A 19,676-nucleotide genomic window follows, 5' to 3' on the forward strand; every position below is an offset into this window, starting at 1 on the left:
ACCGTCATTAAATATACACATACAAGCCAAATAGTCAAAGTTAGCTCATCATTTACCATCAAACTTTTGAGAGGAGTGTTAAAGATCAGCTCATCTTCTCAACTCGACTCCTCTTCGGTTCGTCTTCTCAACCAGTTGGAACAGACAAACACGATCTCAGAATCACCATCGATATTGAGACTATAATATCGAAAGTTATGTATATTTATTACATTGTCTCTTCCAATATAGTTAGTTTAGAATGTTCTCATTCTATTCCTTGTTTTCTGTAACTCTATATATACATGTAGATTCATTATTCTTAATAGCAAGTAGAATATATTATCATAATTGAAGTTCTCTCTTTCCTTTCAAATTCTACAGGGTGCTATTCCATCTGTTAAATACTCGCTACTGTTTACAACTTGTTTTGAGAATATACGGAAACGTGCAAAACAAAAGCAAAAAGTCAACGACAGCAATAAACTAAAAAGATTCGGTAAATTTTTTGGTGAAAGAGAAACGTGGAGGTAACACCCTCCTGGAATTACATTTAAGGTGCATATACGTCATAGTTCCAAATAATTCTTAAAGCTCAGAAAAATAATTGGTCCGCTGTTAATACTCTGAATGCTAAAATCCTTACAAAAATGTATGTCTTCATGGAATGAATAACTCTTAAAACTCAGAAAAATAATTGGTCCGCTGTTAATACTCTGAATGCTAAAATCCTTACAAAAATGTATGTAACACTATAAGAGCAATTACAAGGAACAATCATTATAGACTCCTACACAATCCCTACAGCATCCACAATGCCTTGTGTGGGTTGTTTGTATAAAGAAAAAGGTAAAACTACAAATTTGCCTCCCAAAAGAACTCTGCTATATTTTTATATACCTTTTAACCCCCAGCTCATCTTTACAACTTGTAACCCTCCTCGCTCCTCTCTGTCCATTTTCTTTTCTTTTTTTTTCATATAAAAAACATAAGGAACGCACACTTCCATGGTGTAAAGCAAAACCCCAATTCTCCCCCAAAAGAAAATTAGACCAACGGTATACGAGTAAGTAAAAAAAAATCGAAGCGTCGCTATGTTAATAATGTCCCCTTCAAGTAAATCTCTCCTTCAGGCTTTCTTCGGTTGTTGTGTTGTGTTTCCTTTCGCATACACTAAGGAAACATGATGTAAGAAGTTGTGTGTTAATCCTCGTCCTCGGCCAATGCTGCGAAGGAGAAAGGTTTGAACTTGTAGCCATCTCCGTGGTAGAACTTGTTCTGAAACTCCACCCAGTGAAGACGCAGCGCGTGAAGAAATGCGCTCAGTGTTTCCATCATAAGCAATATAAAAGCCGTTGCAAAGGCGAAAACCGCTAGCCCGATTAATCGGATCACAAAGTTGTCATACCTGTCACATTATCGCGTGTCATAACAAATTATTATCATCATACTGAAACTGATTTAAAATGTCTAGAATGGGAGTTAGTGCTCACCCCCACGCAAGAAGCAGGACTTTCTCGTAGAACACGGTTGAGAGTTCGGAGTGAGCCAAACTGTGATACCAACAATCAAGCAAAATTAGTGTTTCTTAAAACTGAGTCTAAAGAATCTAATCTAACATCAAATACTATGTACACATACCTCAATGCCCAGAGGCGAAGATAAGATGCTGTGTTAGAAACAGCACCGAGAACAAACTCAATAGAGTGTATCATTTGGTGCACAAAAACTTCGCTAAAGTTAAACTCTTCGTGGCGTTGCCTTGCAGAATCAGGTTCTACATCCAGATCCGACTCTGATGTACCGAGTATGCCATATGTCCGACCCTGAAATCTCTGAAAAATAACGACAATAGAGTGAACTCAGTACTGTACGCAATTTGAGATTTTCAAAATGGATTCTGACTGGGGAAATAGATACCTCTGTGTGAAGCTTTCTCAAAATAAAAGGCTTTGGGAAAAGCATCCATGGAACTGCTATTAAGGCCAATAGCAACAACATGATCTGCATGATGGAGCTCAATTAGCCATGAACATTATAATCATAAAAAAAAAATTAAAAAAAAAGTTGAGAGAGAGAAAGTTCTGGTCCTACCTGAAGTGGTCTTTGGCCCCAAAACAACTGATTGTCACCAAGGTCGTCCAAGGGGCTCAGAAACATGTAAATCATCACATGATAGAGGTCTGCTTGAGATCCCGAGCACCATTTGATGATAATAAGTAGAGAAAGATACCCAAACAAACTGTTGAGAAAAATTATCTGCGGCACAAACTGGTACCTACCAACAAGATAAGATGAGTCAAGCACTTTCCTGTCAAACTAAAATGACACTGAATGACAATAAGACGCACCTAATATCAATAGAACTTTTGAAGAAACGCGCATTGAAGAAACTCATAATGATTCCCATGTTCATTTGGGCTACACCAAGCAAAATCGACATCTTCATCTTTAACGAATTTAGGAATGGCAGTTCTGTTCGACTTCCTCGCCAACTAGGGTCGACACCAAACGGGTATGGATCTCGGAATTTGATTAACCCAGCAGTACGTGCATCACTGCCAAACACAAACTTTCTATGAGCACAATCCATATATACATGCCATATAACTGGTATCTCTTCCGCGTCTTCAAAGAGTATGGTGCCAATAATTTGTAATTTCTGAAAGTTGTTATACAATTATCTTTTGAAACCAAAATATAATTTTCAGGGTATCTAGTGGACAGGCAAAACACCAAGGAAAAAACACTTTTTCAACAGAACATTTTCTAAAGGGACGTAACACACCTGCAAGTATTATCTCTGCATCTGAAAGCAGACCCACCAAATATATGATACGGAACAGAGAAGAACTCGTTGTAAATCAACCCACAGTAAATTGAAAATAGTGACATCAAAAGGAGTACATAGCGTCCACCATATAGCATCTCCATAAAACTTCCTAGTTTCTGAAACGAACACCATCAGAAAGTAAACTACTAGAAAATGTGAAAGGAAAATAAGAAAATGACATTTCTCTTGCATGACCTCTCTAACGTTTACCAAAAAAAACATTGAAACTAATACAGTTGTAGCTCTCAATTGATCATTACCAAGTCTTGTACTTATCTTTTTCCTAAACTAACCATTCAAATAAGATTTCATTCTTATCAGTCTTTTCTAACCTGATAATAAATTTTTCTATGTAATTGGTTTTTCTTACAAAAATAACCCACAGATCGAGATCAGAGTTCAAAGATTTTCCTGCTTCAAACACCATATCTAAACAATCACTCTTGCCCCTATATCACATTCTTTAAATCATAATTTTGAAGCACTCTACGGTAGATACATCATACATCTACCCAGAATGCATCAAACAGAGAGAGAAATGAGGTGATTTCGTCAATATGATACAAAGACAATGCTCCCTGCATTATAATCTAACTAGACATAACACTCTCGCTCGCTCATCCTATCTCCTCCTATGAAATATCTCTTTACACTATGTGCAGGCTGCTGATTTTAAAAATATATATTGAGATAGAGACCTACCTGATTACCGAGCTTACTTTCACGAGCGATTAGAAATAAAGCTCCAAGCAACAAGCATATTCCGTGACCCCAATCTCCAAACATAACAGCAAAAAGAAATGGAAACGTGATAACAGTGTATACTGCAGGATTAGCCTCTTGATATCTAGCAATACTGCAAACAAAGTTAACAAAAGATTTCAGTTTCCAGATTAACCAAGTGGCAGCATCTTGTTCAGCTCATATGCGAATTGGCAGAAATAAGATGGGTTACGACAAAAATAAGATGTTTAATGCATTTTTGAAGATTAGTATCATTTATATTATTATAAAAAAAAAAATTGAAACCCCTTCATATTTTGTGGAACTATAAGTTCCAGTACAAGGTCAGATTAGTATTACAAACCTCATTATGTTGTAAACTACAACTAAAAAAAAAAAAAAAAAAAAAAAAAAAACAGCTATTGATTTTTTTTTTTAAAACATGAATCTTTATATTAACAGGGCTGAAAGCCTAATTACAAAAATGGGGTGCAACATCTATTGATTTTTAGAAAGAAGAGTAAGCAACAATTTTAAAACTTGGCGTGAGAATAACTCATGCAGGTTGGTATTTAACTCACCCATACGCATCGACAATTTCCTGAAATGGATTAGTAAAACAATTGGTTCTAAAATATGTAGGAGGCGATTCCAGAGCATCCATCGCATGGAATATTATGCCCACTTGTGAACTGCTATCAAATGTTGCTCGTTGCAGAGCCTCCTGAATCTGTACAGAGGCACTTGTTAAAATAGGTTTGACTTTGCGAAGGACCTCAAGAGTTAGATAATAAAGCACATGTACGCTTGCGTTCAAGTTGGTTAAGTCAGAGTGGGAAATTCACCTGGGTTTTAGCGAAGATTGGGCACCATCCCTCTCCCACTAGACATTTCTTTGTAACATCAAAATTTAGCATATTCAATGTATCATAGACAGCTTTTTCCTTCCTTACCTGGCCATAGAAGTACGAAGCAACGAATTACAAACTTAACATTTGTAAAGGAGAATCAAAAGAATGTTAGTTCCGAGAAATAACATGACAAAGCACTAAGATCGTACCATCCTCATCCATTTTGCAAGATGGAAACCTACAGAGGTGAGGGCCTTATTCCGATGCCTGTTCCCAGCATCTAATGTTACTTCCAGTTCTTCAAGGCGTGACGAAACCTGGGCAGAAAAAATTTAAAAAGGATGCTAACCAAGTACCATGCATTCCAGCATATTAAGTTCCAGGAGCTTTAAATTTAACCATGAATGACCAAGAAGAGGAATATTTAACTAAAAAATGGATGTGTACATACAATTCAAATGAATATACATAAATAAATAAAAATAAAATAAACCAATTCAAAGCTTAAATAAAGAAGCCAGTTCCACTTTACAATAAAGCTTGGCAGTCAAATTCTCAAGTATAATCATACCTCCCTCGTTATTTGCGTCTGCTTTGTAAAATCTTCAGGCACCGGATAGCAACTTGCTCCAAATGCCTCGCAAATTTTCAGAATCTTTGTCCTGGCTTGCTCTCCGGAAAAAAACACAACAAAAACCATTTTTTCAACCTGCAAAAAAGTTAACTTTGATTCTTAAAGGGGAGTAAAGACCTGCTAAACAATATCACAAAATGAAAATAAAATAAAAGGAATAGGAAGAAAAAAAATTAAGGAAGCCACTGGGGTAGTCTCCAGGTCGATAATGCCAGGGCCTCGTGGAATTTAGTTGGGTCCAAACGGGAGACCACGGTTGTCGAAAAAAAAAAAAAAGGAAAATAATTTGCAGGCTTTTCAAGATAAATGAGAGGATTCAAGGCATACAAACCATTTCAGAAGATAAAGGGTCCATCGTCTCTTCATCAGCAGGGGCCTGGTTAAAAAGCATGTTTCCTCGTGTGGTGCGGAACAACATTCTCTCGAATCTAACCACTTTGGTTTGGCAAATGATTCCACTAATAAATCTTAAGCCAGATTGGTCGGAGCGTCCAGGCCTCATCTCCTATAGGTAGAATAAACAGGAATAGGAATTTTAGTAATATACTAAAACAAGAAAACAAAACAGTCTTTTTAAAGAAACAAAAGTACATATACATACACATACATACAAAGCAAAGGCATATGACATTAACATAAAATAGTGACCTGTTCAAGCAATGATGCTGTGTCAACGTAGTTATCATTTGGGAAGATGTTTTCATCTAATTCTCTCTCCTCCGAAACCGCATGGGTTTTATTTGATACGAGAAACTCCCTTGCCTGATAATAATAAAAATACAAAATATAATGAATGAAAGAACCATATTTACTCAATCCTCCACTAAAAATGAATGAATGAATGAATGTACAAAACTACATAAATATCTTGGAGATGTAATGAATAAATGGAAAGAAAAAAAAAAAAAAAAAAAAAAAAAAAAAATCTATTGACCAACCTGTAAAATAAATAATAATAATAATATAAGATTATAAAGAGTCTTATTCTTTTTTTCTTTTTTCTTTTTTTTTTTTGTTACAAAATACTCTTTCTTTGTTGAATGATTGAACCTGTAAGATTTCTAAAATGAGAATCTTCCCCTGCCTTTCCAAATTACCATAAGAACCAATGCCTAATTTGCCCCCAAATGGGTACGTTGTCCCTACAAACCTAGTTCCTTAGAAATAATATCAAGCATCATCTCGTTGGCACTAGTTTCTTTCTAGAACAGGCTATTCAAATGCTGATAAAGTCCGATCACCTAAGTGAGCTAAAAACTGCAAACCATCAGAAGAGGGAAATAAATTACCTTTTGCAATACCATCTTGAACTCCAGCAGTTCATTATACGACTTCCGTAAGTGCTCAGTATTTGAATTCATTTCAATCAGCTCGTGTTCATGTTCAGCAAGTTGTATCTGGTATCGTTATGAAAAACAATTACGGTCCATGCATTGAAAATTACTTCACTTTTTAAAGGACTGGAGAACCAAATATTTTTTATACAATAGAAATATAAAACCAAAAGAAGGGAAAGGTAATTTACTGTTTTTTTATTATTATTATTATTAATCAGCATAAAAGGTAACTCAAAGCATAGAAATGGACCTCTAAATCCTCTAACTCCAAGTCTTGTTGCATGACCGCGTGCTCAGAAGCTTTTAGACCAGCTTTAGTTATTTGCTCCTTGAAGAAACGTAGCTTTCTTGACATCTCAGCACAACGCTTTACCTAGAAGTAACTCAGAAACAAAAACGTCTATGAATATTAGTTTTCTCACCAGTTTGCAAGCAAACTATGATAAGCTTTTTTTTTTAATAGAAACGGTAAGTTTTATTAATAACTGAAATAACTCCGAAACAAGTGTTGAGAGATCTGACAATTGCTGCATACTTAGTGTTCCTGTCAATATTTCCACATAAACATGTGAAAATGTAATAGTGGGAGGAGAACGCACATAGAACATGAGATGGAGTAAATTTTCAAACACCAGATTGAAACACATTGAGCTGTAATTACAACTTTCTAAACTTCACCATCTAATTAAAGAATAAATATCGCTGAATAATTGTATCAGTCCGCAATATCTGTTTGACGTAAAATCAGATCTTAGATAGAAGCTGGAGATACCTGATTAACAAATGTCCGTTGGAAGGGGCTTTTATCGGCATTCATCTGTAGAAAGAATGACATTCGCGCAACAACTGATCAATAAACAAATTCTTCGAAAAGCCAGCCGTAGATATACTTCACGGATTAAAAAATTTACAGGGAGAAAATATATAAACATTCATAAAGACATGGGTTTCATTGTAGGTTATACGGTAACCTTGTTGCACACTAATAATAATGCGAACAGACTTTTTTAATCTTGAGTATTCAAGTTTCTACTCCTAAGTAGATCTAATATATTTAAATCCCCTAACCCCAAGGGGTTGGTCTAGTGGTAAGGGCGATTCTTGGGATCTTGCACATCCCCGGTTCGATTCCCCCTGGACGCAACAATTGGGGCCATTGGGGTAGTCTCCCGGTCGATAATGCCAGGGCCTCGTGGATATTAGTCGGGTCTAACCCGGACACCACGGTTATAAAAAAAATATATATTTAAATCCCCTAATCACTTATTTCGTAATATCCTATCACTGGAAGCTTGTGGTGCAATTAATCAATATACTTAAGAACTAAGGGGATAACAAAGAAACAGCCAAATATTAAAATATGAATCTACCGCATAGAGAAGAGACATTTATATAGGTAACCTCTAACCATAACTAAACATCAACACTATCCTTTGGAACCTAATTCTAAACTGTCTCAACTCGACCAAAACAATTATCCTGTACAACCAAATTTAACCCCACTGCCAAAATCTCGATTCAAGTTATTAACAATGGCATTGCATTCACGGTAATTGACCACGTACATCATGGTGCTCAAAACAATAAATAAATAAATAAACGCGCTTACGAGAGACAAAAATCTGAATTTCAACGTAACACAATGATAAACCCAATGCCTCTTAATTCATCACTTAATTAAGTACCTCTTTGTAACGCACAAATAGATAATTTCTCCAATAAAATAAGAGCTGAATCAAATGCTGAAATAACTATCACGAGCTATAATTCCTCTTTCACACAAAGGAACGCGTTCGAAGTCAAGACTGAATCGGATCTAAAAGAAATTAAAAGACTCACGTCTCGAAATTGCAAGAGACCGAGCTCGCCAAGATAAGAGACGGCACGGTGAGCAGATTCCACCGGAATGATCAACTGAGCGAACGTCATCTTCTCGGAGCGCATCAGATCCATCGACGGCAAGTTGTCGAGGAAATCTTCCATTTTCTCGGCAACCAGGCAGAGGAGAGGAAATGGAGATGGGTGATTCGATTTCTCTTCGGATCTCAAATGAGAAAAGGAATAAAAAAAATTAAAAAAATAAACTTAACCAGATCTGAATAGGACTCTCTATTTCGCTATAGTCTTTCAGAGTGCTTGGTCGATGTGTCACTTGTTGTCGGTTTCATGGTTGGTTCGTTTTTTTTTTTTTTTTTCTTCCTTCCCTTTATACAACTGCCATTAGAATGGAGAATTTCTGCTTTATTTACTCTCAAATCGTTCGTGAGTTTTGAGAATGAATACTTCTTTTACAAGGAAACGACATTAATTCGATAATGCGACACTTCTTATCATAACTCCAAAACGACACTTTTTAGTGTTTTTAAGGTAAAATGTAATTTGTAAAATTTCTTTAAAAGTTAACAAGTTACTTTACATTTTACATTTGTAAATGCGTTTTAAGTTGTCTGATTGTTAAATTTGTGACCTCACGTATTATATCTCATACACGACATATAAAATAAATTTCTTCTTTCTTAAGACATCAACTTTATTTTATTTTATTTTTGTTGAAATGGTAAAAATAAAAAATGAATGTAATTTACATCGAAATTTACACACACACGTGACATGTCGTGTATATTGATATCGTCGCGCATTCTAAAGCACCTTAAAGTCAAAGTCAAATCAAACAAAATCTTAAGGGATTAATAATCCCAAAATCACGTAAAGTTTAAGGACTAAGCGTGCAAAACAGCCTAAAATGATTCTCTTCATGGCAAGAATGCCAGCATTACAAACTCAGAGCAAACCATCAAGAACGAAAATCATCTCTTCGTCTACAGGTCAGTAATGATTCTCACTTGTTGAGTACTTACTAACTACTAACGATTTTCTTCTTGAAAAGAAAACGATATCACTAACCTTTTTTTTCTAATCAATAATATACCAAGCTAATCCTCAAGTAAATACTTCCATGAACCAGACGATATCTGATGGAAAGTGGTTTGCAATCGCAGCTTGGAAACGATAATTCGGAAAATAAGTTTTTACAAGGTTTTTGTATGAGAAGTTCGAAAAAAAAAAAAGAGAAATTAGGTTTCCGAACCAATCAGGTTTGCCTTCTAATCAACCCTGCATTTCTTTGTCTGGATGAATCTAAAAATCACGAGTTGCTTTATGGGTTTGCCAGGGAATTTATGGGATTAAAAAAAATTCAATTAAAAACGTTTTTTTTTTTTTTGCATCACAGTCGGTGCTCTTTTTTACAGTAATGTGTTTTTTTTTTCCTCCAGAAATTCAAGATTGATCACACAGACTAATTTTAATGGGAGGCTCAAACCCAGATGAGAAGATCCTAAGCTACAACGACGTGGTTCTGCGGCGATCGGACTTGGAAATTCTCAGTGGCCCTAACTTCCTCAACGACCGGATCATCGAGTTCTACTTCAGCTTCCTATCTTCGAACCACACTTCCCAGGAAGTCTTGCTGGTCCCGCCATCGATATCGTTCTGGATAATGAACTGCCCGGAGATCGAGAGCCTCGAAGACTTTGTGAAACCCCTCGAATTTCCGGCCAAAAAAGTGGTTCTCTTTCCGGTGAACAACAACGACGACTTGGGCGCGGCCGAGGGCGGGTTCCACTGGAGCCTGGGGGTGTACCGTAAGGACTCCAACACCTTCGTCCACCACGACTCCAACGGAGGGACCAACGAGAGAGAGGCGAGGCGGCTCTACGCCAGGGTTTCTGGGTTCTTCTCGAGCTGCGGTGATGATCCAGTGTACGCGGGGTCACGGGAATCGGGCACGCCCCAGCAGATGAACGGCTACGATTGCGGGTTGTATGTCACGGCGATCGCGAGAGTGGTGTGCCTCTGGTGGGACCGGGACCGGGACAGAGGCGATTATCTGGAAGATCTCATGGAGAATGTTACTCCGACATGTGTTTCTGAGATGCGGAACGAGATCTTGGGTCTCATCCGAGGTCTCATGGCCGTGAAGTGAGGGTTTTATTTATTTTTTTTTTTTCTGTACTTTATTTTTCGGTCTTTTGTTTCGGGTTTCTGACCTTTTCTCAATCTTACAAGGCAAGATTCAAATCCTTTGAATAATAAGGGTATACCTTTGTAGCAGAATCATAGAATGCATTTCGTTTCACAGTCCAAAACAAAGGTCAAAAACAACATTTTTAACTGCTCTAAGTTTTACTTTATTATAACAAATAAAAAGAGTAAGAACGCCCGTTCCATGAATGAAATTCTAGTTCTGTGAATTACATAGGAAATTTATTGCATTAAATATAATAATATAAAATTGCTCATTAGTTTGTGATTCTATCGGTTTGTCTTCCACGATCGCCATTGGTTCTTCATATATGATGTGCCCTGCAAGAGGAAGAGATTCTTAACGAAGAAATCATAGCTTAGAATGTTAACATCAGTGAATCGTCGTCGTGGTAGTTTCGGGACCACTCGGAGAACAAACGCCAGTTTAATGATTCAACGGAATAAATAAACACCAAGTATAGCATAGTAGTCAAATTTATTATCTACCTCTCTCATGCAGAACACAATTCGGTTACCGAACAATGACCATAAGATGAATGAAAACATGATTATGTTTTATCTTAAAAATAATAATTTTTTAAAAAAATGAGTTCAATCTTACCACAACAGAGGCTGTTCATGGCATACTAGTGTCCACAGGGTAACTTCCGAGGACTCGCAAGAAGGTAGTAAATTCCTGCCATGGAAAAATAGTTTGATTCAGGATCAGCGATGAATAGTATATACTATGGTCCCCTTTAATGGTCGGTAGAGTTAAACAAGAAACACACCTTAAGATGCCTAAGTGCATTCTGCGCGACTTGGTCCGCCATAGAAGCTTCAAAATCCACGTAGAAAAGGTAGTCAAAGTATCTGAAAGAAGAGCAAGAGAGCAAAATTCAAAGTTACGCAAAGAAATATATATATACATATGTATATATATCTATAATCTATAATATATTATAAGTCATAATCACAAAATCAATGTTCATAGACTGTTCATTATCTTTTTAACCTATCAGATTATGACACATCGTAGCTTTTTTTCATCAATAAAAATAACTAAAAATAGGCTTTCCCCACACGTCAAATCCAGAGGAAAAAATAAAAAATCTCAAGCGTGAAATAGGCTTGAGATTAAAATGGCGTCTTTGAAACAAAAATAATGGCGTCTATTGTTGCTGTCTTCTCGCTGATGTTCGCGTCGTTCCCATTTTTCTTCGGTCAGGGACTCTACGCTTCCTCTCGTCAGTTCTCGTGCCTCGTCTTGATTTTTTTTTTTTTAAATCGTTGAAAAAAAAAAACTAGGTTATTCTATTTGGAATCACGGTGTTTCCCAGATTGAGAAGTGCGGGTTCAGTGTAATACTTATCCAGCGAATTTAAATGTTGAGACATGGCTTTGTAATTTCACTTATTTTCTTCTTTTTTCGCTTTCGGTTTCTAATGCTCCATAGAAAACATGAACTCGGTTAAACTCAAAGTTGGGAGAGTGAAATTACTTTGGCCCAATGTTGTTATCATCTGGCAGTCTCAAAGCTTGCTTCCGCAAGGGACGGCTCTCAATCTGATCAAAGACACAACAATGTTAAGGTATGCTCAAGTTTCAATCATTCTGAAAACTTGACTCCCAATCTATCAGTTACCTTTGTAAGGTTGATTTTTCGCATGGCAAAAACGGCCAGTGCCTTGAAGAGGACGCCAGCACCTTCCTCTAGAGAGAAGACTATGCTTGTCTGGCAACAATCCATACACTCAACAACGGAGAAAGAAAGAGCGTGTTCACGATGGACGTTAGAGCCAAGAAAGACTGACCTTGAACAGCCTATTTGTGCCTGGAATTATGGGCTGTCTTGCAAGCATGAGAAAGCGAGTGATGTTATCGCTGTCATCCTGAAAAAACAAGGTCAATAACTTGACTCAAAAACAAAGTCTATTATGTCAACTGAGAGTCTGACGAGAGTCGAGACACATCACAACAACGCAAACACTTGAACCTGAATATCTTGAGCGAGTATATTTAAGCCGTATATATTCCCTGCGGCTGAGCTGGCGACCGCACCGGTATCCATTAGCTTGTGAGAAGCGACGTGCTACAATTCACACCAACCAAACTGTTACGAGGTACTAAGGGTAATATTGTAATTAGAAAGTACTTGGTTAAACAAACTACTTGGTTTAAATTAGAGAAACGGAAAGGGAAAAGATAGGCCAAATAAAGATAGCAAATAGGGCTGATTCCCTTGAGAAGGAACAAGCCTCTCGAAAGTTTGTCACTATCTTAGTATTTTTCCTGTTTTTATAGTAATGAAGTATCTAAGTTCTTATCAAAATACAGGACTTTAACCAACATTATTGCAAGTTCAAGAGAAAAAGAGAAATCTTTACGTTCAAACCAGTAGGTCAAAAAAATATTAAAGGGCGTACCTTTGCTGCGCCGGCAGTGTCATCGACCGCTTCTCTCACCAAACCCCAGTTTGTCAATGTGTGCTCACACTGAGCAAGAGCCTGAGAAATTTCACACCAGTTTTGTTTTCTTTGTATAAATCAAGGTTTCATTCATGACAATTTTTTTTTAAACAACAACAATGTAGGTGGAAAATTAAGCCTCGACACACCTGTGGATGGCTTAGAACCCTTTTGAGGTCCTTAAGCTCAACACCCGGGTTGGCGAGCAAGCAATGTCGAACCGCGAATTTCACTTCCCCTACAATGTGCAAGTTGTGGCGAAGCAAAAGGTCGTAGTTCCGGTGAATACTTCCACCGAGCGAATTCTCAATCGGCAAAACCGCTCGGTCCACGAGCCAGCTCTCAACAGCCTACTCAGATTCACAAATCCATCGCCAAAACAAAACAATCATCAAATACAAGTACTGAAACGCATATTCACTCGGATACAGACAGTTTCTTAATACCGACGAGTAAGAAATGCGCATGATTATTCATATCTTATATCATCCTAAGACAGAAGTTTTCACATAATCTAAGAAGAAAAAAAATGAATATGTGAATGAGATATCTCACTGACTTCAAAAGCAGTGTCAAACTGTTCACATGGCACGGCTTCGCAATTAGGGTAGGCTTTCTCCGCCGCCGATTCGCTATAAGCTCCTCGAACTCCCTGAAACCAATATCCATGTGAATTGCCGCGAAGACGAACACACAAACTTCAATCAAATCCAATACCTGATATGCAACGCGAAGACGAGAGCCATCGGTCAGAGAATCGGAGAACTGAGACGAAGATAACGGTCCTAAAACACAAGCAAACAAAGAACATTCACACGGAGATTCACAAATTAAACGGAAATTGAGAACTAAAACAGGCATTCGATTTAACTTGGGAGAGATTGGAAGTCCTTGGACGCGGAATCGTGTCGCTGCAGCTCGACGGCGCTCCCTCTTCCGATCCCGCCGTCGGCGCGCGCGGAGACTCGGTGCCGTTTCGACGAATATCCCCCGAGGAATCTGGCGGCGGAGATTCTCGGCGGTGCCTGGAACGGCTTTGAGGCCTTGTGTTCCGCCACGTGGTTTGGGAGACTGGAAGACGACAAACGCGCCGCCGCAGACATGGCGCGTGAGGTGCGAGTGCGAGTGCGTAATTCGAAGGATATATCTCTCTCTTTAATTTTTATTTGTGTTTTTTTATGTACACTATGAGATTATTTTTCTTTCAAAGTTTGACACTCGCACTCTGTTTGGTAAGCTTGAGGTCTTTGAGTAGTTGAGTTCCAACGCTTAATGAAAGTACCAAGAATGATAGGTCATATAAGATAGCATATCACTCAACTTTCCGATCAAATAAAAATACCATAACACTCTTCGATCGAGTGTTGGCTTTCAAGAAGGAAATGTACCGATGAAATGAGAGAATTAAATATAAAACCTATCTCTTTACTTTATATTTGATCTATTGATTTGCGTGAGATACATGTACTCGAGTCTTTATATAGCGTTTCAACTAATAAATTAACGGCCATAGAATATTCTAAAGTGTAAACTATCTCCTAATGGTGTATTACCGTGTATATAAGGATTGAAACATGAGTGGATAAGTCAGTCGAGTATAAAGGAACATAAAAATAAATAAAATATATAAAAAAAAAAAAAAAAAAAAAAAAAAAGAAGAAGAAGTAGTGGATTAGAACAGCTTAAATGTATGTTGTAATACTTGGCTGTCATGTTGGAGTAATCTTTCAAGTTTCTAATTATAAATTTATAATTCCGTTGCCTATCCTCTTAATTTATTGTTCACTAAAAAAGACAAATTAAAAGTAAGGAAAGAATAAATATTACCGTAGTTCTTAATTTGCTCTAGCGGTAATTTCATACAATTTATACTTATATTTATATCTATTATATTACAAACCATAATACTAAGTTATTATCCATAAATTATCCGTTCCTCATCCTCGGCAGCGGTGGATAACAATACTACCGTTACCATTACTGCGTCTTCTGTAGACTAATGGAAACGGCTCTTTCGTTAGGCTATTGAAAACCTTCCGATAGTTAAATTTCCGTTAACTTAATAAACAAATGATAAATGAAAGGAATTAAAATGTAAAACTTTTAAAAGAAGTGGTTAGTATGTAAACTGAATTGCATCTTTATTAATCACTTAATAATGAAAAAAAAAAAACACAACAATTCTACTCATGAATAGTCATGTTTTGGAAGTTTACATCAAAATTGTCAACAAAATCAATGTTCACAAATGTTTCTTGAGCACGTTCTTCATGTTGACATTAATTTTTGTAAATGGTCAATCATTCGACCATTTCGAGTTTCAAGCTCTACCTTCAATCGTCGATGATGCAACCCTAGCAATTAAATGCGGCTTCGGACGAAACTGTTGAAATCGGGATCGAATGTATATCTCAGACCATCTTGGCTAATATTAAGAACATGTTTTCGTGTTGTCTCTATCATGCCAGCAAGTTGAGGTCATTTTGGGTAAATAATCACTTTCATATACAAACGTTGGTTATTTATCTAATATTTACGTTTGAAAATGACTATTTACATAAGATTTATCAAACGTTGGTTATTTAGTAATGTCAAACGTTTAGTTTGGTTATTTTTCTAATTTTTTGCCTTTTATTTTTCAAATATGTCTCTTTCTCCTAATTGGAATTTCAATGGGTGTGATTGAATCATTGGTTAGTTATTCAGATGGATTGTTTAGTGGTTATTCAAGAAATGTAAAGTAATACTCAAATGTAATTTTTATTTATTTATTTTAAAGCCTTTATGTATAAGCTATCTAAAAGTTATATTATATTTGTTACACGATTAGCAAATTTGGTTGTCCTTACACTTGCTCAAACATCGTAATTTTCTTTAGCACATGTTCTGACGAGCGGGGCTAGCTGCAGTCAAATACAATTTCCCTCTTTACCATTTTGGATAGGGAAAATATCAACAGTATTCATTCAGTTTAATCGAAATACGTGATTTATATCCCCAGTTTTTAGAAATATCAGACATATCCTTTCAGTTTAATATAAATGACATATATCTTCCCTAAAAATATGTTATATTTCAAATACCACCATTTTCGTTTATTTTTTTACAAAAAATAATTTGAATTCTCCAAAATACCCCTAATAGAATAAATATTTATTTGCTATTTTATTAAAAAAAAATTAAAACTTCTCTTATAAATAAAAATCCTTCATTTTTTATAAAGAAAGTTTTTATTTAAATTTTTTATATATATAATATAGAAAATAAAAAAATTATTTCATTAAGGCTATTTTGGAGAATTCAAATTATTTTTGTAAAAACTATAAACGAAAATGGTGGTATTTGAAATATAACATATTTTTATGGGAGAAATATGTCATTTATATTAAACTTGAAGGGTATGTTTGATATTTCTAAAAATTGAGGTATAAATCGCGCATTTCGATTAAACTGAAGGGATACTGTTGATATTTTCCATTAGTAACAAATAAAATAAAAAGGTATAAAATTACATCTGTTGTCCTCGGAGAATATTACCCAAGCCCACAAGTGGATCCAATGGCCCATGGAATTCAAGCCCTTTATGTCCAGCCGATTTTGTCTATTAAAACGTTAGCCCATCTGAAGAATCACTAATTCAGCCAAATATATATCAAATAAAAACTATCAATGCAGAATGAGATTAGAACTTGAATACAAAATTGAATCATTATCTATTATAATGTATTATTTTGAAAAATATCTATTAATTATTTTTTTAATATAGTATATATTAAAAACCACCTACTTTATTTTTGTTTAGTGTATTAGTATTCTAAAATTAGCTTAGTTTACCGTCAATAAGTAAATACACATGTCTCAAATAATTAATGTTGACATTTTAACAATAGTATTCATTATTATTGAACTTGGCCTAAACCCACGGCCTCGGATCTGGTAGAAAGCGATTGTGGCTTTCTCTCGGAGCACGGAGGCTGTAGCTACCGTTTTATTCCTCACGGGAGAAATAAAGTGGCTCACCTCTTAGCTCGCGAAAAGTCTTTTACAATCTCGAATGTCCCTTCAGTATTACTCATGTGATTTTCGTGGATTTTTCGCTTTTAGTGAGAAGGATCGTTCTTTGTTTTAAAACAAAACCGTACTTTATAATTGTAATATTTTCTAATTCTGAAATTCAGTAAGTATTTTTTTCAAATTTAGCCTAATTAAATAAGTATAATATTTTAAATATTATCCTTTGTCTTATATTGAAGTTCCAAACGGGTCTACTTATTTGCTAGATTTTAATTCCTAAGTAGAATCCAATCGTGTATTTTTTTTTCATGGTTAAAATACATTAAATCATTCATTCTATGAATTTTCGTTTTCCAAAACACTGATCTATAATGTAAGTGTGTCTATCCATATGAAGCAAGTTCACATAAAATGTCATACTAGATCTCACTTTTGGATCAAAAAGAGGAAATATAATCATCAATAACCCATAAATATGACATCAATTGTCCATTTATTAAAACGATAGGACTTTTGTACCATTTTTTATTTTTTCATATGTCACACATTTACGTATAATTTGCATGAACTTAACTATAAATTTAAAATAAAATATAAAAACGCTTAAAAATATTATAACAAATGTATCCAAATATCAACAGAATATATGCATATAATAAATTAATGAATTGTTCCAAAAGTATAAATATTTGGTAGTATTTATTTCCCATTATCCTATGTAAGCCACTTATTCCAAAAATATGACAACAAATGTCATTAAAAACAGTTTCTTTTTCAATGATATTTGTCATTATATGTAATTTTTTTCAAGACATGTGAACTAAATGGCTCATATTAGATAACGAGAAAAAAACCCTACCAAATATTCATATATTTTTTTTAATAATCTCCCTATAATAAACAATACGGTTTTGAAACTAGCTATTTCGTTCAGTTTTGTAACGATACCATTATTCATATGTATACATATTTTAAAATCAAAACAGTATTTCGCAAAATTCAGAGCTTTGATATTGCCATGAAGATCTGTACGTCAACGTCAGTTGACCCTGGAATTTATTTTTCCTATATAGTCTGCGTGAAATCAACGACATCAAATAGTCCATTTCAGCCAAATTACGAAAATGACAACATACCCGACGCTGACGTCATTTTCATGAACAAAACGACAAAATAAAAAAGAACAAAAAATTGAGATGGAATGCCGTGTCTTATTTTTCTTCATGACTTGGACGTTAGAAATGAAATCAAACATGACAATGGCCTTATGGATTGAATTTGATTTACCAACAACTTCTTCGTTGTAGCGAAAATACTTGGCCAAAACAAACTCAAACGAGCTTCAAGTTGGTTACTCGGAGCGTTCTTGTCATACATATTTTGTGCTATTTAACACGGTACAGTAAAGTCAACTAGTCTTCTGTTTTATATATTATAGATGCGTGTACTTTATATTGTACGTTTTATTAAACTCTACATATAAATATTCGTTGACAGATTGTAATAATTAAGACTGCTAACTAACATGTTTGGTCAATCCACTTGGAGACCAAGTTGAGTATTTAATTTATTTATTGTGCGGGAATCTAAATTTTCAAACAGCACATAGCTTTCGGCTGCTCTAATAGTTCTTTGCTAAGTAATTAAATGCAAATAAACAATTTTTTTTTTGTAATAAACATACATGTATATGATCGCTTGGTAAATATAAAAAATTAATAAAGAAATCTGTATCGTAAAATAAATTAAAAAATAGCGGGAGAAATATCCAGTTTTTTATATCTCTGGTGGGACTTGGGAGTTATATATATTTGATTATTTTCACATATGCAAATTAATAAACAGTGCCGTCTCTGACATGCGTTTCATATTCCGTAATTTATAATATGCAAAAGAAACACCAATAGATATACGTCACTATCACACAGAATAAGATCTACAAACACTGGCGTATTGTAAGTCCCTTGGAATATAATTGTTGACGACTCGCTGGGCAGCCAAAGTTAAGTGTTTTCATTTTGTATTATTTTATGTAAAATGGATATGCGCGTAAAATTGGTTAGGTAAGTTTGAATTGGAATTTATAATTTAATTTTTTTAATAAAATTTGAATTGGAATGCATGCAACTAGAAATTTCTGTATATGACTCGGACGACCAGCAATATCTAAATATAGTCAGGGCCTGAATATAGTATAGTATAGTTTCTTGCAAAAAAATATATAGTATAGTAGTTCTTATAGAATGAAAGTTGACAAGAAAAATCAAAATTTAATGACTATGGACCATTATAGTATGATTTCCTAATATATCTAGGGAGCAGAATTCATATAATGCATTTCAGTCTGTCTGTACAAATGAAATCCGAACCCGCATAGTCAATCAATGACTCTTCCAATAAATGAGTATTGAAATTAACTGTATTGAAATAATTTTAATTAAATTTGATTTATTCTTTTTAAATAAATAGTAACGAATACGTTTGGTAATACAAAAAAAATATTAATTACATTTTTAGCCCCTGAACCATGACGTCTTTAACACGTGACTCTCGAAACTTTAAAAATTGCATTTTCAACTTTTTACGTTATACCCAAATTCATTTATACCTCTTCTGTTAGAATTTCCGTCAAAATAAAAGTTAAATGGGCATATGACGGTCTAAAATAAGGGAAATTATCAAATTACCCTTAATACTCTTCCTTATTACTATTATTATTATGAAAAACAAAAAAGAAATAAACAAATCTCTTTATCTCTCGCATCCCTCTTCTCTTCATCAACAGTTGTACACAACCAATAAAAAAATCGT

General features: G+C 35.1%; 3 protein-coding genes across 5 annotated transcripts; 1 reads left to right on the plus strand and 2 right to left on the minus strand.

The window, feature by feature from the left end:
* Positions 1-664: 664 nt before the first annotated feature.
* On the minus strand, positions 665-8,601 carry VHA-A1 (vacuolar proton ATPase A1). Its single transcript, XM_089630404.1, has 18 exons — positions 8,197-8,601; positions 7,130-7,174; positions 6,608-6,730; positions 6,310-6,417; positions 5,669-5,782; positions 5,352-5,525; positions 4,958-5,095; positions 4,596-4,703; positions 4,381-4,488; positions 4,117-4,265; positions 3,515-3,668; positions 2,768-2,928; positions 2,331-2,537; positions 2,074-2,257; positions 1,900-1,983; positions 1,621-1,814; positions 1,473-1,532; positions 665-1,387 (listed from the first exon to the last, which is right to left on the minus strand). The coding sequence occupies exons 1-18, from the start codon at positions 8,338-8,340 to the stop codon at positions 1,183-1,185; spliced, it is 2,460 nt and encodes an 819-aa protein (XP_089486530.1). The 5' UTR covers positions 8,341-8,601; the 3' UTR covers positions 665-1,182.
* A 473-nt stretch (positions 8,602-9,074) lies between these two features.
* On the plus strand, positions 9,075-10,499 carry LOC149382021 (Cysteine proteinases superfamily protein). 3 transcript variants are annotated; one of them, XM_089630533.1, is made up of 3 exons: positions 9,075-9,182; positions 9,357-9,452; positions 9,633-10,499. In XM_089630533.1, exon 3 carries the CDS (start codon positions 9,665-9,667, stop codon positions 10,340-10,342), a length of 678 nt encoding a protein of 225 aa, XP_089486659.1. In that variant the 5' UTR covers positions 9,075-9,182; positions 9,357-9,452; positions 9,633-9,664; the 3' UTR covers positions 10,343-10,499. The 3 variants fall into 3 exon arrangements, with proteins under 3 accessions (XP_089486659.1, XP_089486660.1, XP_089486658.1); XM_089630532.1 differs by having other exon boundaries at positions 9,084-9,182; positions 9,323-9,452; XM_089630534.1 differs by lacking the exon at positions 9,357-9,452 and having other exon boundaries at positions 9,081-9,182.
* A 24-nt stretch (positions 10,500-10,523) lies between these two features.
* On the minus strand, positions 10,524-14,277 carry ADT2 (arogenate dehydratase 2). Its single transcript, XM_089630531.1, has 12 exons — positions 13,723-14,277; positions 13,569-13,636; positions 13,411-13,503; positions 13,001-13,201; positions 12,810-12,890; positions 12,380-12,475; positions 12,198-12,275; positions 12,029-12,118; positions 11,885-11,949; positions 11,175-11,256; positions 11,006-11,080; positions 10,524-10,722 (listed from the first exon to the last, which is right to left on the minus strand). Exons 1-11 carry the CDS (start codon positions 13,952-13,954, stop codon positions 11,021-11,023), a joined length of 1,146 nt encoding a protein of 381 aa, XP_089486657.1. The 5' UTR covers positions 13,955-14,277; the 3' UTR covers positions 10,524-10,722; positions 11,006-11,020.
* Positions 14,278-19,676: the final 5,399 nt, after the last annotated feature.

This window comes from Urtica dioica, chromosome 11 (assembly GCF_054948205.1).
Source record: "Urtica dioica subsp. dioica isolate 48M chromosome 11, U.dioica_male_clone48M_v1_H2, whole genome shotgun sequence".
NCBI lineage: Eukaryota > Viridiplantae > Streptophyta > Magnoliopsida > Rosales > Urticaceae > Urtica > Urtica dioica.

Excerpts from the sequence above, each read along its gene's own strand:
- VHA-A1 (XM_089630404.1), bottom strand. The coding sequence starts at position 8,340 with ATGGAAGATTTCCTCGACAACTTGCCGTCGATGGATCTGATGCGCTCC. Across the intron at positions 5,526-5,668 it reads CAGCATCATTGCTTGAACAG|GAGATGAGGCCTGGACGCTC; the intron begins GTCACTATTTTA and ends TTCTACCTATAG. Across the intron at positions 2,258-2,330 it reads AAAAGTTCTATTGATATTAG|GTACCAGTTTGTGCCGCAGA; the intron begins GTGCGTCTTATT and ends TCTTGTTGGTAG.
- LOC149382021 (XM_089630533.1), top strand. The coding sequence starts at position 9,665 with ATGGGAGGCTCAAACCCAGATGAGAAGATCCTAAGCTACAACGACGTG.
- ADT2 (XM_089630531.1), bottom strand. The coding sequence starts at position 13,954 with ATGTCTGCGGCGGCGCGTTTGTCGTCTTCCAGTCTCCCAAACCACGTG. Across the intron at positions 13,504-13,568 it reads GTCTTCGCGTTGCATATCAG|GGAGTTCGAGGAGCTTATAG; the intron begins GTATTGGATTTG and ends TATTGGTTTCAG. Across the intron at positions 12,476-12,809 it reads ACACTGCCGGCGCAGCAAAG|CACGTCGCTTCTCACAAGCT; the intron begins GTACGCCCTTTA and ends TGTGAATTGTAG.